Source organism: Synchytrium microbalum (genome assembly GCF_006535985.1).
Source record: "Synchytrium microbalum strain JEL517 chromosome Unknown SmJEL517_scf0007, whole genome shotgun sequence".
Classification (NCBI taxonomy): Eukaryota; Fungi; Chytridiomycota; class Chytridiomycetes; order Synchytriales; family Synchytriaceae; genus Synchytrium; species Synchytrium microbalum.
In genome coordinates this window covers 579,861-592,180 of record NW_022158356.1, presented here as the reverse complement: position 1 = coordinate 592,180, position 12,320 = coordinate 579,861, and the positions used below count along the sequence as shown (strand labels likewise).

The window sequence follows — 12,320 nt, the reverse complement described above, 5'->3', positions numbered from 1 at the left end:
AATGGCTGTTTGATGTCCATTCAATAGCAATAATTCACAGTCAAGCAAGGTCCTAGTTAACATTCCGGATCAAGCAGTACACTTTGACAGACCCAAGCCTTGTTTAGTACTATGTGGATGAGGATCATAATACATGGCAGTTGAATGTGGTCAAAGTTTATTGCAACCTCAGTGAATTGCGACCCGCGTCCAACGGCATCAACTACATTCAATTGCCCAAGGCACACACATGTCATTTTCAAGTTACCTCCGGCCTTTCTTCCTCTAACTCCCTCGCAAAATGCAATTGCTATGTTTTCACGAATGGTGGGTTGCGACGTCCAATCTCTTTCCAAACTTTTGATATACGGAAGAAGGAAATACACGTCCTTTAATATATTTCGTACTAGCTTGTATAGGCTCTGGCATGTCGAATGTTCTTTCTTATAGCAAAATCAATACACTTGAAGCTCGAATTTATATTTGCAATTTGCAACCGAAGATGACAGATGTGAGTGTCGTCTTATCGTTACAGAATACGGTAGCAAGCTATGAGCAGCTTCAGGAGACGCCATCGCAACGAGATGGAATCAGTAAAGGTGCGTTCAAGACCTGTTTGCACTAATGCAGCTTCTCCCATTCAACAAAGCTCATATAACACGATGTGCTCATAGATTTTGAGATGGATTTGCGTGCTTTTGGATGCGAACTGATTGAATCGGCGGGAATCTTGCTTAAATTGTGAGCCAAACATCGACATTGGATTGACGACCAACATCAACAGTGAGCTGACAGCTTACTTTTATTAGACCTCAAGTAGCAATATCAACTGCAGAGACATTATTCCATCGATTTTATTATACTTCTTCTTTGAAAAAGTTTGGAATTCGAGTAAGAACGACCTAATGTCTTTTGCTACGGAGCCATTGTGCTGACAGTATCAAAACAGGATATGGCAATGGCATCCATATTCCTTGCCTCAAAAGTGGAAGAATGCCCGAGAAGGTTAAACCAAATCATCTTGGCATTCCACTATTCAGTATCCAAAGCTCAAGGAGTCGTCAATTACAAGACGCCAGAGAACATGTTTGCTTCCGTACGTTCATACGTTGGCTTATATTTTCCATGAAAGTCGCGTTGAATGTCGTTTTGCGTGAAATTAGGTCTCCTTGGATATGAAGGAAGGCATGATAATGGGTGAAATCAACATCCTGGCCAAATTGGGATTCAATGTTCGCGTGGAACATCCCTACGGATATATGATTAACTATCTGCAGAGTCTCGGGCTAGCTGATGATGAAGAGTTTTCGCAGATGGCGTGGAATTACTTGAACGATAGGTAAAGCACAAATGACTATTGCGCTACGAACCACTACGTCAACCTCACGCTACTTGCCCCTCTAGTTATCGAACGAATGTGTCGGTATGCTATCAGCCATGGACTATAGCTTGTGCCGTAATATACCTGGTTGCCCGTAAAAGAGCTGTACCATTGCCTCGGCATCCACCATGGTATACTCTATTTGATGCTGACATTGAAGATATGGACAACATTGCTGGGCATATCATGTGCCTGTATCAAAGACCAACCGTAAAGAATCTTCCGGTGACGGTATCAGAACTGAATGCGTATCTTGACAAACTGACAGTGAGTATTGCAATCACAGAACTGTTTTTGCCACATTCTGAATTCAAGATTTCCATTTAAACAGTCTCCGAAAACATCAAACGGAGCATCCGTACAACCGCCACAGGAAGCCCGAGAGCGTGACTCGCCTCGTCAACGACCGAGGTCTAGATCACGAGAGAGGGACAGTAGGAGTAGACGAAAATCCCCACCACGTAAAAGATCACCAGATCAGTCTCGACGATCCGATGATCGACGTGATTACAATCGTGATTCTGATCGTAGGGACTATCGTCGTCGTGATGACTATGATAGGGATTACAATCGGCGGTCACGTTCACCGCGAGGCTGACTTAGTCTTGTATCATATAAATGATTTGTATAGTTGCCTAAATTATTTAGATCCACGAGGTATAGCAAGAATGTAGCACCTGGGAGTTCTCGCGATATGTGGCTTTGTGTTCGCTATATCATACCCCTAGACAATCTTGAGCTATCGTTTGGGTTTCTTTACTTTGATTTATTCATTATTTTAACTATGGTACTACGATCAAACATATATACAAATGTCGACCATGTCGTGGTCAAGGCAACTGTCCAGCGCAATCCCTCCATTAGCACATGCTGTTCAAATCCATAGAGCGGTGACATTAGAGATGTACCCATGAGCACCAGCTGCAGGAATGTGTTTAGCTAGAGTGGAAGATGACAGCGGTGTCAGCACAATGTATCATGAGCAATCATTGAGAGAGAGTATACCTTGCTAATAAAAGGAGGCCTAACTTCAGCTGACGGTAACGCTACATCAAAATATCGGGCCGCTGTCTTTGGTGGTGGTAGTGTAGCATATCTGTAGTATGCTGTTCCAATCACTAGTCCAACGTCTCGTCCGACTATTAGTACTGCCAGAGGACCTGGATGTAATAATGCTTAGCTTTGAACCTTGCAAGACGGAAGAACAATGAGGAGGAGGCAAGGTTACCTGGCAGTAATCCAGCAGTAGACAACGACACAGTCAAGATCGTCATGAGGACCTTGTCTGCCGCTGGATCTAGAGCTGATCCCAACACAGTCTTGGCGTTGAAGGTACGTGCATACCAGCCATCAACCCAATCTGACACTGATGCTAGGGCCAGAAATGCGAGTGCTGAGCTGTATGATTCGGTGACGATGAGGTATCCAATGTATGGTGAGAGAACCAGACGGCCCAGTGTCAGCAAGTTTGGGATGGTGTAGATATCTTCTCGGACCTACATAAACGGGAGTTCAATAGAATTGTTACTATACGTAGGCTTGTTAAAATAGCAGGTATTTTGGTTGCCTGTCGAATGAGTTTCCTCGCAGCTTCACGAGCTTTGGATGGTGTTAGTGGTTTTGTCGGTTGGGAGCTTAAGGTTCTTGTACAAGATAAATGCATAGGATGCCGAATATTGGAAGCATGAGAAAGAAACCATGACTGAGATATCCTAAGTTGAAGACAAATGTCAATCAAATGCTGATGTTCTTGCATACAAACAAGTAAAAAGGAGATATCAACTCAAGACATACCTTGATTTAGAGGTGACTGTATGCGACTTTGATCGTGAAATGCTGTCTAGCACCCGCAATGGTTGGTTTTGGCCAATGAGGTTTACGGGATTGACTCGAGCAAGTACACTTCGTGTTGGAGATAGAGAACACTGATGCAGCATTGTTGATGATGCGACGCAATGCGTGAGTATGTTGTATCCTTCGTTACAACACCGTCGACTACGATTTTCAGAAATTTGGCAAAGTTCAAGACGATTTGCTGATGACGGCAGAGTCCTTGGACGTGATAGAAAGCGGCATTCGAACACAAATGACATCCGACACGTGACGATACTCTCGTCTTCTATTGTCTCCTGCACTCAAATGTGCCTATTTAAAGTCTCGATTCTTGTTGCAACTTCCTCCATTCTTTAAACCGGTCCACACACGATTATCTAGCAAACGGATGTGTGGAGAGCAGTAGACGATGGCCAAGACACTACAAGACATGGATCTATGCTTGCTGCACTCATTCAGATAAGCCCCTTGCTGTTTCATTGTATTTTTGGAACTTGCCGCCAATGACCTAGCTTTCGCCATCCAACTGCTAATAGGTCTAGCACATCTCTGATGGATCTGGCAAGTTCAAATAGGTTGCCTGTCAGTCTTGTAGGGGCTCAGGCCAGTAATGCCCTCTCCTACTGGACCAATGATCCATTCAAGAGTACATCGGGTACTTACTTGGATATTGAGAAAGGTGGATGCCTCATGGCCGGGGGGAACTGCAGTACCAACGGTGTGCTCAATCAATTCGATAGTTTGTCGAAGTTGTTGATTGACTGGCAAGTAATTTGCTACTATAATTGCACCACTGGAAGTGCTATATAAGGATGCACTTCTATGCTACTGGCCACGCCAACATTCAGCACTCCCCCATCATCAACAATCCACCGAGACCATTCAACAATTCGCCATCACCGTTAGACAACACCTCGTCGCATAAGACAACTGAACTCAGTTGTCTGTATCTTTCACGTTGAGAATCGCGTGGTTGCTCCCCAATTGTAAAAACATCAGAGGCACGCTCTTCTCTAATGGATGGGGGCAGCTGGGAATAGCGTCAACTGACCTATGAACCGGCGTCCCTGAAGCTCACCTTGCAGGTCTAGGATTGGTTAAATGATGGTCGGTAGAAGGATTGGCTTACAAGCTCGCTGCTTTGATCTGGCAGATATGTATAGCAAGTATCACATTGCTATACTTTGATTTTGCATTTTACGTCATGATTTAACCACGCCACCTCCAATCCAATAGGCTTTCTTCCCTCTCTCAAGGATCAAATCTCTCTCCTTCTTTCCCTTTTATAGCGCCTCAACTATTTCCGCTAGGCCTATGATCTATTTCGATGGTGAGAAAGGTGGAAACCCCTCTGTATCGGGAGGATGCAATTCGGAATGGAAATATCACATTAAAATGATGGAGAAGATGATCATTTCAAAATGATGGAGAAGATGCTCATGTCATTGTCCTAGTGTAGTTTGAGGACAGTTTTTGAATTTGGCTTTGCCATATTGAACAAAGGGAGCACACCAAATTGTGAGTGCTTGATGAATCTGTTACTGCTGAATCTCTGCTTGAAATGACGTTGAAGATGGGTGCTGGACCTTTTCTCTGTAAGGCAAGCTCTTGCTGGACTTCCTTTTGTCGACGGTATAACCTTGGGGTGTTTTCCTCACTGGTTAACAATGAGCGCTTTAACAGTCATTTTAATCATTTTTTGTATTGAATACACTGCCTTTTCACTGCATATTGTCTCGAAAGTCGCGCGAATGAGATGTTTATAACACGATGCTCAATAGTCCTTACCGGATAAAGGCAATTGGTATTCACATTCGATGCACGACGAATACGCGATATTATCGCGAACTCATTGTAGAACTGTCGCGTTTGAACATACTTTCGTTCATTCGATCCCGTTCACTTTCACAAAAAGTCAGCTTTGAGAGCAAACGAGACTGAAAGTACATTATCATTAGAAGTCGACAGGTGCATCAGGAACTTGTAAAGCATACAGTACGTGCACTCGTCTTGTTCGTTTCAGATGAAGCTATTTGTCGTTCTAACCAAAATTCAATCCCACATTAGGAAACAGCTTTCACTTACACACTCGTTGGATTTGCCATCAAGGATCGATTGGATTGCTATTGAATCGAATATAAATCCATCATGAAGTTACGGAAGATTGCTCGTACATCTACTATAGCCTGGTCTCCAGGCCAGCACATTCCATTACTTGCAACTGGAACTGTGGCGGGTGCATTGGACGCGTCCTTCTCTACTACTACAGAGCTAGAAATATGGGATTTGGACTTGGCAAACACTACTTCAGGCTCCATGAAGAGACTCGCTGTCGCAAAAGGTCATGTCAGGTAATTGTCAAAACATTTGGGATTTCGATCAGAGATTTGTTCCTTGTTCAACGCAGCAGTTCGCTTACACGAAATTCATGCCAAATTCAACCTCATATTCAAATCCACTATATTTCCTGCAGATTCAATCGCCTGGCTTGGGGTCCAGCTCCAACTGATGCCTCCAAACCTCGTGGCATTATTGCTGGTGGTATGGAAGATGGACAACTAGACCTCTGGTCTCCCGATATATTACTCGCAAACGCTGCTGCTGGAACCACCATACCATCTCCCGATTCACCAGATCCATTAATATTACGTAAAGCTGCTCACAGTGGACCTGTACGAGGTCTCGACTTTAACCCATCACAAGCAAACTTGCTTGCTTCAGCAGCTACCGAAGGTGAAATATTCGTATGGGATTTGACAAATCCAGCACTACCATACTCGCCCGGTAATCGTAGTCAGAGATTGGAAGATATTACAGCACTCAGTTGGAATCGACATGCTGCACATATATTAGCCACCTCCAGCAATAATGGATATACCGTAGTCTGGGATTTACGAAACAAGAGAGAAGTCACACAGCTGAGGCATTTGGGTAGTGGACCTGGTGGAAGGGTGCCTGTATCAGGTGTTGCTTGGAATCCTGATGTGGTAAGGGTGTTCCGTGGCAGTTGCTTCATTTTTTGGCGTACAGTGACTTCGCGAACTTTCATCTTGCTCATTGGGCGTTTATTTACGCATCTAGGCTACTCAACTTGTTACAGCAGGCGATGATGACATTTCTCCTGTCATCTTGATTTGGGACTTGAGAAACTCGAGAGCTCCTGAAAAGGTAACTTCGAAATGGCGTATCGTCTTTTTCGTCAGACCTGAACTGTTCACACCGTTTTTCGTGCATTTCTTAGCAATTGACGGGCCACTCGAAAGGCATATTATCTGTGTCTTGGTGTCCAAGAGACTCAGATCTGTTGATGAGTAGCGCCAAAGATAATCGTACTCTAGTATGGAATCCATCAACAGGAGACGTAATTGGTGAATTGGAACAATCGTCCAATTGGGCCTTCGATTTGCAATGGTGCACTCGAAACCCCGATCTAGTCGGTGTTGCGAGCTTTGATGGACAAGTTGTTGTTCATTCGTTGCAAGGCACATCAACAGGCCTTGAAGAATCGCAATCGAAACCATCGTCACCAACGACAGCAGATCCATTCTCTCCTGCATACCAGATGAGCACAAGTCACTCGTCTGACGCAAAGTTCCAATTGGTGCAGCCTCCTAAATGGATGCGACGTCCAGTTGGTGCTACTTGGGCATTTGGCGGAAGACTCGTCACCTTCTCTCGCTCTCACATAACGCCACAACCTGTAAATACTGGTGAACGCCGACCCGTGCCTATATCTATACGTACAGTACCCACAGATCCAGAATTCGCGCATCGTCTAGATGAGTTAAACAAATTGATGGGTGATTCTTCCAAGGAAGAATGTGTGGCATTTTGTGAAACTAGGTCGACAGATGCTTCAAAAGATACAGAAGTCTGGAAGTTTTTGAGGCTCATGTTTGAAGGTGATGCCAGAGAACGAGCATTAGAATATCTAGGGTTTGATCGGAAAGATGTAGGAGGTGCAGCTTTTCAAGAATTATTGAAAAAGCTGAATATATCATCAACAGAAGAGAATGGAGAACATGGCGACGAACTCGCTCCACCACCAACATCATCCAAGCTCAGTAAAAGCTCGCCGCTCTCCATACCGCCAGTAAATGCTGAAGATTCTTCAGCCAAAGACACGAATGGAGTATCTGGATTGTTTGGTGGTATGAGTGGTGACGATGGTTTAGGTATCCAATCACAAGAAGGCAGCGGCATGGGCAGTACTAGTGCTGTGCCTGCATCACCATTTAAACTATACGCTTCCACCGTGTCATCCAGGAATGAAGATATAGATGTAGATAGTTTGATTAGTCGTGCTATAATTCTTGGAAACTATTCCGTCGCCGTACAAGCATGTATGGCCGTCAACCGATATGCCGATGCCATGGTATTGGCTGTATGTGGAGGTCCTGATCTAATAGCAAAGGCACGCGACGAGTACTTTGCCAAGACTCGTGATTCTAAATCATATGTTCGTATCTTGCAAGGTGTTGCATCCAGTGACTTGAAGGATGTAGTGGAGAATGCTGAATTAGGTGATACGTCCAAAGATAGTGGTTGGCGAGATATTTTGGCTCTCATATGTATGTACGCCAAACCTGAAGAATTTGCCACGCTTTTTGGCATTTTGGGTAATCGACTAGAAGGCATCTATTCATATCCCACAACAAAGGATGCCAGTGCACCGTCATTCATTCCAAAAAAAGTATCTGATCAGGTCGTAAAAGAAAGAGCCTCAGCAGCAGTATTATGTTACTTGTCTGCTGGGAATCTCAATCGACTAGTAGAGATTTGGGCATCGAGGATGTCTGAAGAAGAAAGAGAAGTACTGTCCCAACCTAATGCCTCCAGACATAATTCCCATGTGACCGCATTACAATCCTTTATCGAAAAAGTCACATTGTATAGACGTGCTGCCTCATTTGTTGACTCTGAATTCACGAGTCAACCAACAATATTTAAATTATCTGTCTTGTATGAATATTACGCTGACTTTGCTGAACAGGCTTCTGCTCAAGGACGTATGAACCTAGCTTGGAGCTTCCTGTCTCTCATACCCGAAGCATTCAAATGGGTGATAAAATATAAAAGTGGAGAAGTCGACCCACTTGAATTGCTTCGAGATCGCCTATATCGATCCGGCGGTTTGTCGTCAGCTTTACAAGCTCAGGATCCAAAAGTGCCATATGTATTTGACGATGTAACCGGACGAGCTATGGAATATGAAACAATACAAACGTACGAATCGTCTGGTTACACACAGGAGCAAGCTGGGTATGTGAATGGCATACCAGGTCAGGCACAACAACAGCAGCAGCAAGTATATCAAAACACTCAATATCCTACTGCTGCTCCTGTTTATGGTACACCTACGTATATCGCACCTGGATACTCTCAACAACCAGTAATCCAGCAGCAAACTCAGCAGCAACAGCAATATGGTAATCAACAGCAACAACAACAATATGCCAATCAATGGCAACAGCCGCAACAGCAACAACCTGTATCTAAACCAGGTTATTATGGACAGCAACCACAACCAAGTGCACCTCAAACTCAGCAGTATGGCTACCAAGCTCCTGTAGCTGCTAGCATGGTCAATCCACCTCCTACCGCGTCTGGTTCTAATTATCAACAGACTCCGTTGCCTCCTTCTACTCAAAAGATTGGTAAGTGCAGAAAGCATGCTCACTTTTTTGGCCGTTCGCAGCATTTTCATTTCTGATTCCTGACCTTTTTTAGCTCCAGCTTCTGGATTCAACGACTTGCCAGCGGGATTGTTGAGCTCGGAGTCTAGACGACCAACACCCAAACCAATAGGTACCTTTACTCCTGGATTTGGTCAACAGCAACAGCAAGCTGCTGCTCAGCAACAAGCAGCATGGAATGCAGCCCCGCCAATGGGAGGTTCTCAACAACCTTCTATGAATAATTCAACACCCATCAGTCATGGTATGATGAATAATCAAAACAATCCTCCACCTACCATGATGCCGCCACCTACAATGGCACCTACAATGGGACAACAGTGGACTCAGCAGCAGCAGCAGGTGCAACAGCAGCAAGCTGGACCACCACCATCGATATCCAAGCCACCCACTCCAGCACCAATACCACCACCACCAACAGGAGGATACGCAGGTCAACAACAGCAGCCTCCACCGATGCCTGCTCCCTTCCGAAGGCCAACTCCTCCTATAGTAGCCCCACCACCACAGATGAGTGGTCAACCTCCACAACAATATTATCAACCAACACCAACCCAACAACCAGGAGGCAGTATGCAGCATCCACCCCAAGTGATGGGAATGCAAGGTCGACCACCTGCACCTCACCAGATGATGCCTCCTACAGGTCAACCACCCATGACAACTCCTCCGCCTCCATCGAATGCTCAACAAGCGGAAGCTATTGGTCAAGGGCTGAGCAGACCTCCATCTGTTGGAGGATCTGTTGGAGCTGGTCAAGGGCCTGCACCTTCTAGTACTGTCAACAGCCCAGCACTCCCGAGAACTGCGCCAGGGCCTCAAGCGTCTGGTGCTGCTCCCTCAAATCGACTCCGTAAGTTATTTGTGTTGCTCTTTGAGAGCTTCTACTAACATCCAATCTTGGCTATTTTAGCACCTGGAGATCGATCAAAGATCCCTCCTCATCATATGCCGATAGTCAATGTCCTAAGTCGCGTTTTGATTTTGATGAAGCAGTTGCCAGGGGTAAGTATCTGAGCACTGGCTGACGCAGCTTGTGGGTATTGAATATTGATGATTATTTCACATTAGACCCATGGAAAGAGAGTTGCAGAAGATACAGAAAAACGGCTAAACACATTGTTCGACCAGTTGAACAATGCTGATCTCAAGAGTGACTTGACTGAAAAGTTAGTCGCTCTAGTTCAAGGTGATCATCATGATGTCCATTTTTGGTTGTGCCAATGATGCTGAACTTTTTTCTTGGTGTGTTAGCTGTGGAAGCAAGAGACTTCACAGCCAGCCGTGAAATTCATGGTGACATTCTAGCAAGAACTACTTCTGCTACCGGACTGGACCTAAGTTGGGTACCTGCCATCAAACGATTAGTTGAACGGGCAGCAGAAAGTCAATTGCAAGCAACTCAACAAAGACAACAACAGCAGCAGCAAGGCATACCGCAACAAAACACTACGCCTCCAATGCAATCTGGGCAGACTTGGCAAGGCGGTCCACCTCCTCAACCGCCACAAGTGTTTGGACCTCGTTAACACGTCGAGTCTTATATATAAATATGGTGAGACGGAGGAGTATAGAAACGGATACATAGGATTGTAGTGATTGCAATACAAACAATAAAGGATTGGTACAGATGATTTCTATCTGGTTAATGTTCGAATTCTGATGGGTTGGAAATTATCAGGTTAAAAGTGCACTTAGGAGGTACATGCCAACAATTCAAGGTTTGATGCAGTTGAATTTGGTTCGCGATGGTCATGTGGTTGAGCAGAAAACATTGAACGCCTGTTGCTGTACCAAGGCCCCGGAGGGTAGAAAGCCAGCACGTCGACAATCCAACATCATATCAAGAAATTCAGATCATGAGCACCTTAAGAGGTAGTAAGTGGAGGAGGTGAGGCAACATATTTTAGCAAAAAAAAAACCAATAATGACGAACTCAAGGTCACCACACCTTGACTAAGCCCACCTCAGCTCTGAATGCTCTCGCCAGTGAGCCCTCGGTCTCGGCACTGCATTCTCGCACACAGTCACGTACTTTAGATGTAATTCGAGGTCAAACCTAAAAAACGTATGTATGGTTGAGCACCAAACAAAGTAATCCATCAGCAATTACATGCAAATCTCAGCTAACAAACCTCACGGTCCAATTCATCACCCATTTCAAATCCAGTCATCACACCAGAAAAACAATAAAGAATTATTCAGCAACTTCGTCACTTTAGAGCCCCTGGTGAATGTAGATTCAAGGTGAGGGACTTTGTTTATGAGATGGCTCTTGAAACCGCGGGTATCTCACAAACGAGGCCATGGGATCAGATGTTCTTTCTTGAAGAGACCATCAGGACAGAAAAGCACACCCGGATTCAGGGATTATGTGCCCATTGTGTCCTTCTGTTCACGTATATAATGCCATACTATTAAATCCAACGAAGTCAGAAAAGACTTGAGATTCGCATTTGAGGCTCGCAAGAATCCGCATCGATCGGCTTCCTAAAAGGAGGCAAAACAGAGTAAGAAATACAGCAGCTAAAAAAGAATCTTCACTTTGTTCTAGTTACTCACCACTGAAGAGAGTCATGCAAAAGATGTAATTTGAGAAGAAATCATGTATGCTAATCCTTTGGAGGGATCAAATCTCACGTTGTGAATGTCACAAACGATCACAGTATTGCTGATTCTCAAAACGTGTTGTTTTGATAGAAATGCAGAAAACATTCTTCGCGTTCATTCACACGGATCAATCAGTGCTAAACCCCTACTTCGACCGTATGACCTTAGCTTCCAATGCACACGTTGTCCATTAGGCCAACAATCCCAGGCTCGAGTAATGCAATATTAAGTAAGAGGACTTCTTATGGTTTGCTACAGAGATGTTGTTCGGCGAAAACAAAGATCCTCAGACGATTACTGTAACAAGCCTCGAGGAATCTCGAGAAACAGAGTGGCGACAATCCAGTCTCACAGTCCCAAGACTCGGATAATGAGAATCTTACTGGAGTGTACGATTAAGGTGCATCAGCCAAAAAAAGAACAATTGAATAACGCGGAACTCAACGTTACCACACCTTGACTAGCCCCAAATATCAACAAATGCTCTCGGAAGCACAGTACATGATACCATTTCGTACATACTCCCATAGTTTCAATGTGATTCGAGTCAAACCTAACTTAATAAATGGAATTGATGGTTGAGCACGAACAAAGAGTGCATCTCAAATTCAAGATGCGAATGCCAGCCAACTACATTCACAACCATTGCATACAACTACACTCACAATTCATAATTCATGTCATGCTGGCAAACAAACCACACAGGAAGACAGAATTCAACGAACTTGTCAGTTTAGAGTCTCCGGTGGAAACAGATTTGAGTCGATCGACCTGTCTGCTTGCAAGTCAGCAGGTAATCAGGATTGAGGTAGAATGATGAG

General features: G+C 44.5%; 3 protein-coding genes across 3 annotated transcripts; 2 read left to right on the top strand and 1 right to left on the bottom strand.

Moving 5' to 3' along the window:
- Window positions 1-481: 481 nt before the first annotated feature.
- On the top strand, window positions 482-1,958 carry SmJEL517_g02009 (uncharacterized protein; the record flags this gene model as incomplete). The annotated part of the gene is made up of 7 exons (XM_031167937.1): window positions 482-578; window positions 654-720; window positions 789-870; window positions 929-1,075; window positions 1,143-1,318; window positions 1,384-1,627; window positions 1,692-1,958. The coding sequence occupies 7 exons, from the start codon at window positions 482-484 to the stop codon at window positions 1,956-1,958; spliced, it is 1,080 nt and encodes a 359-aa protein (XP_031026189.1).
- A 158-nt stretch (window positions 1,959-2,116) lies between these two features.
- SmJEL517_g02008 (uncharacterized protein) lies at window positions 2,117-3,297 on the bottom strand (the record flags this gene model as incomplete). Its single annotated transcript, XM_031167936.1, has 5 exons — window positions 2,117-2,299; window positions 2,366-2,520; window positions 2,589-2,856; window positions 2,889-3,072; window positions 3,155-3,297. The coding sequence occupies 5 exons, from the start codon at window positions 3,295-3,297 to the stop codon at window positions 2,117-2,119; spliced, it is 933 nt and encodes a 310-aa protein (XP_031026190.1).
- A 2,044-nt stretch (window positions 3,298-5,341) lies between these two features.
- On the top strand, window positions 5,342-10,418 carry SmJEL517_g02007 (uncharacterized protein; the record flags this gene model as incomplete). The annotated part of the gene is made up of 8 exons (XM_031167935.1): window positions 5,342-5,544; window positions 5,667-6,180; window positions 6,275-6,361; window positions 6,435-8,850; window positions 8,924-9,742; window positions 9,803-9,894; window positions 9,961-10,078; window positions 10,144-10,418. The coding sequence occupies 8 exons, from the start codon at window positions 5,342-5,344 to the stop codon at window positions 10,416-10,418; spliced, it is 4,524 nt and encodes a 1,507-aa protein (XP_031026197.1).
- Between the last annotated feature and the right edge of the window lie 1,902 nt (window positions 10,419-12,320).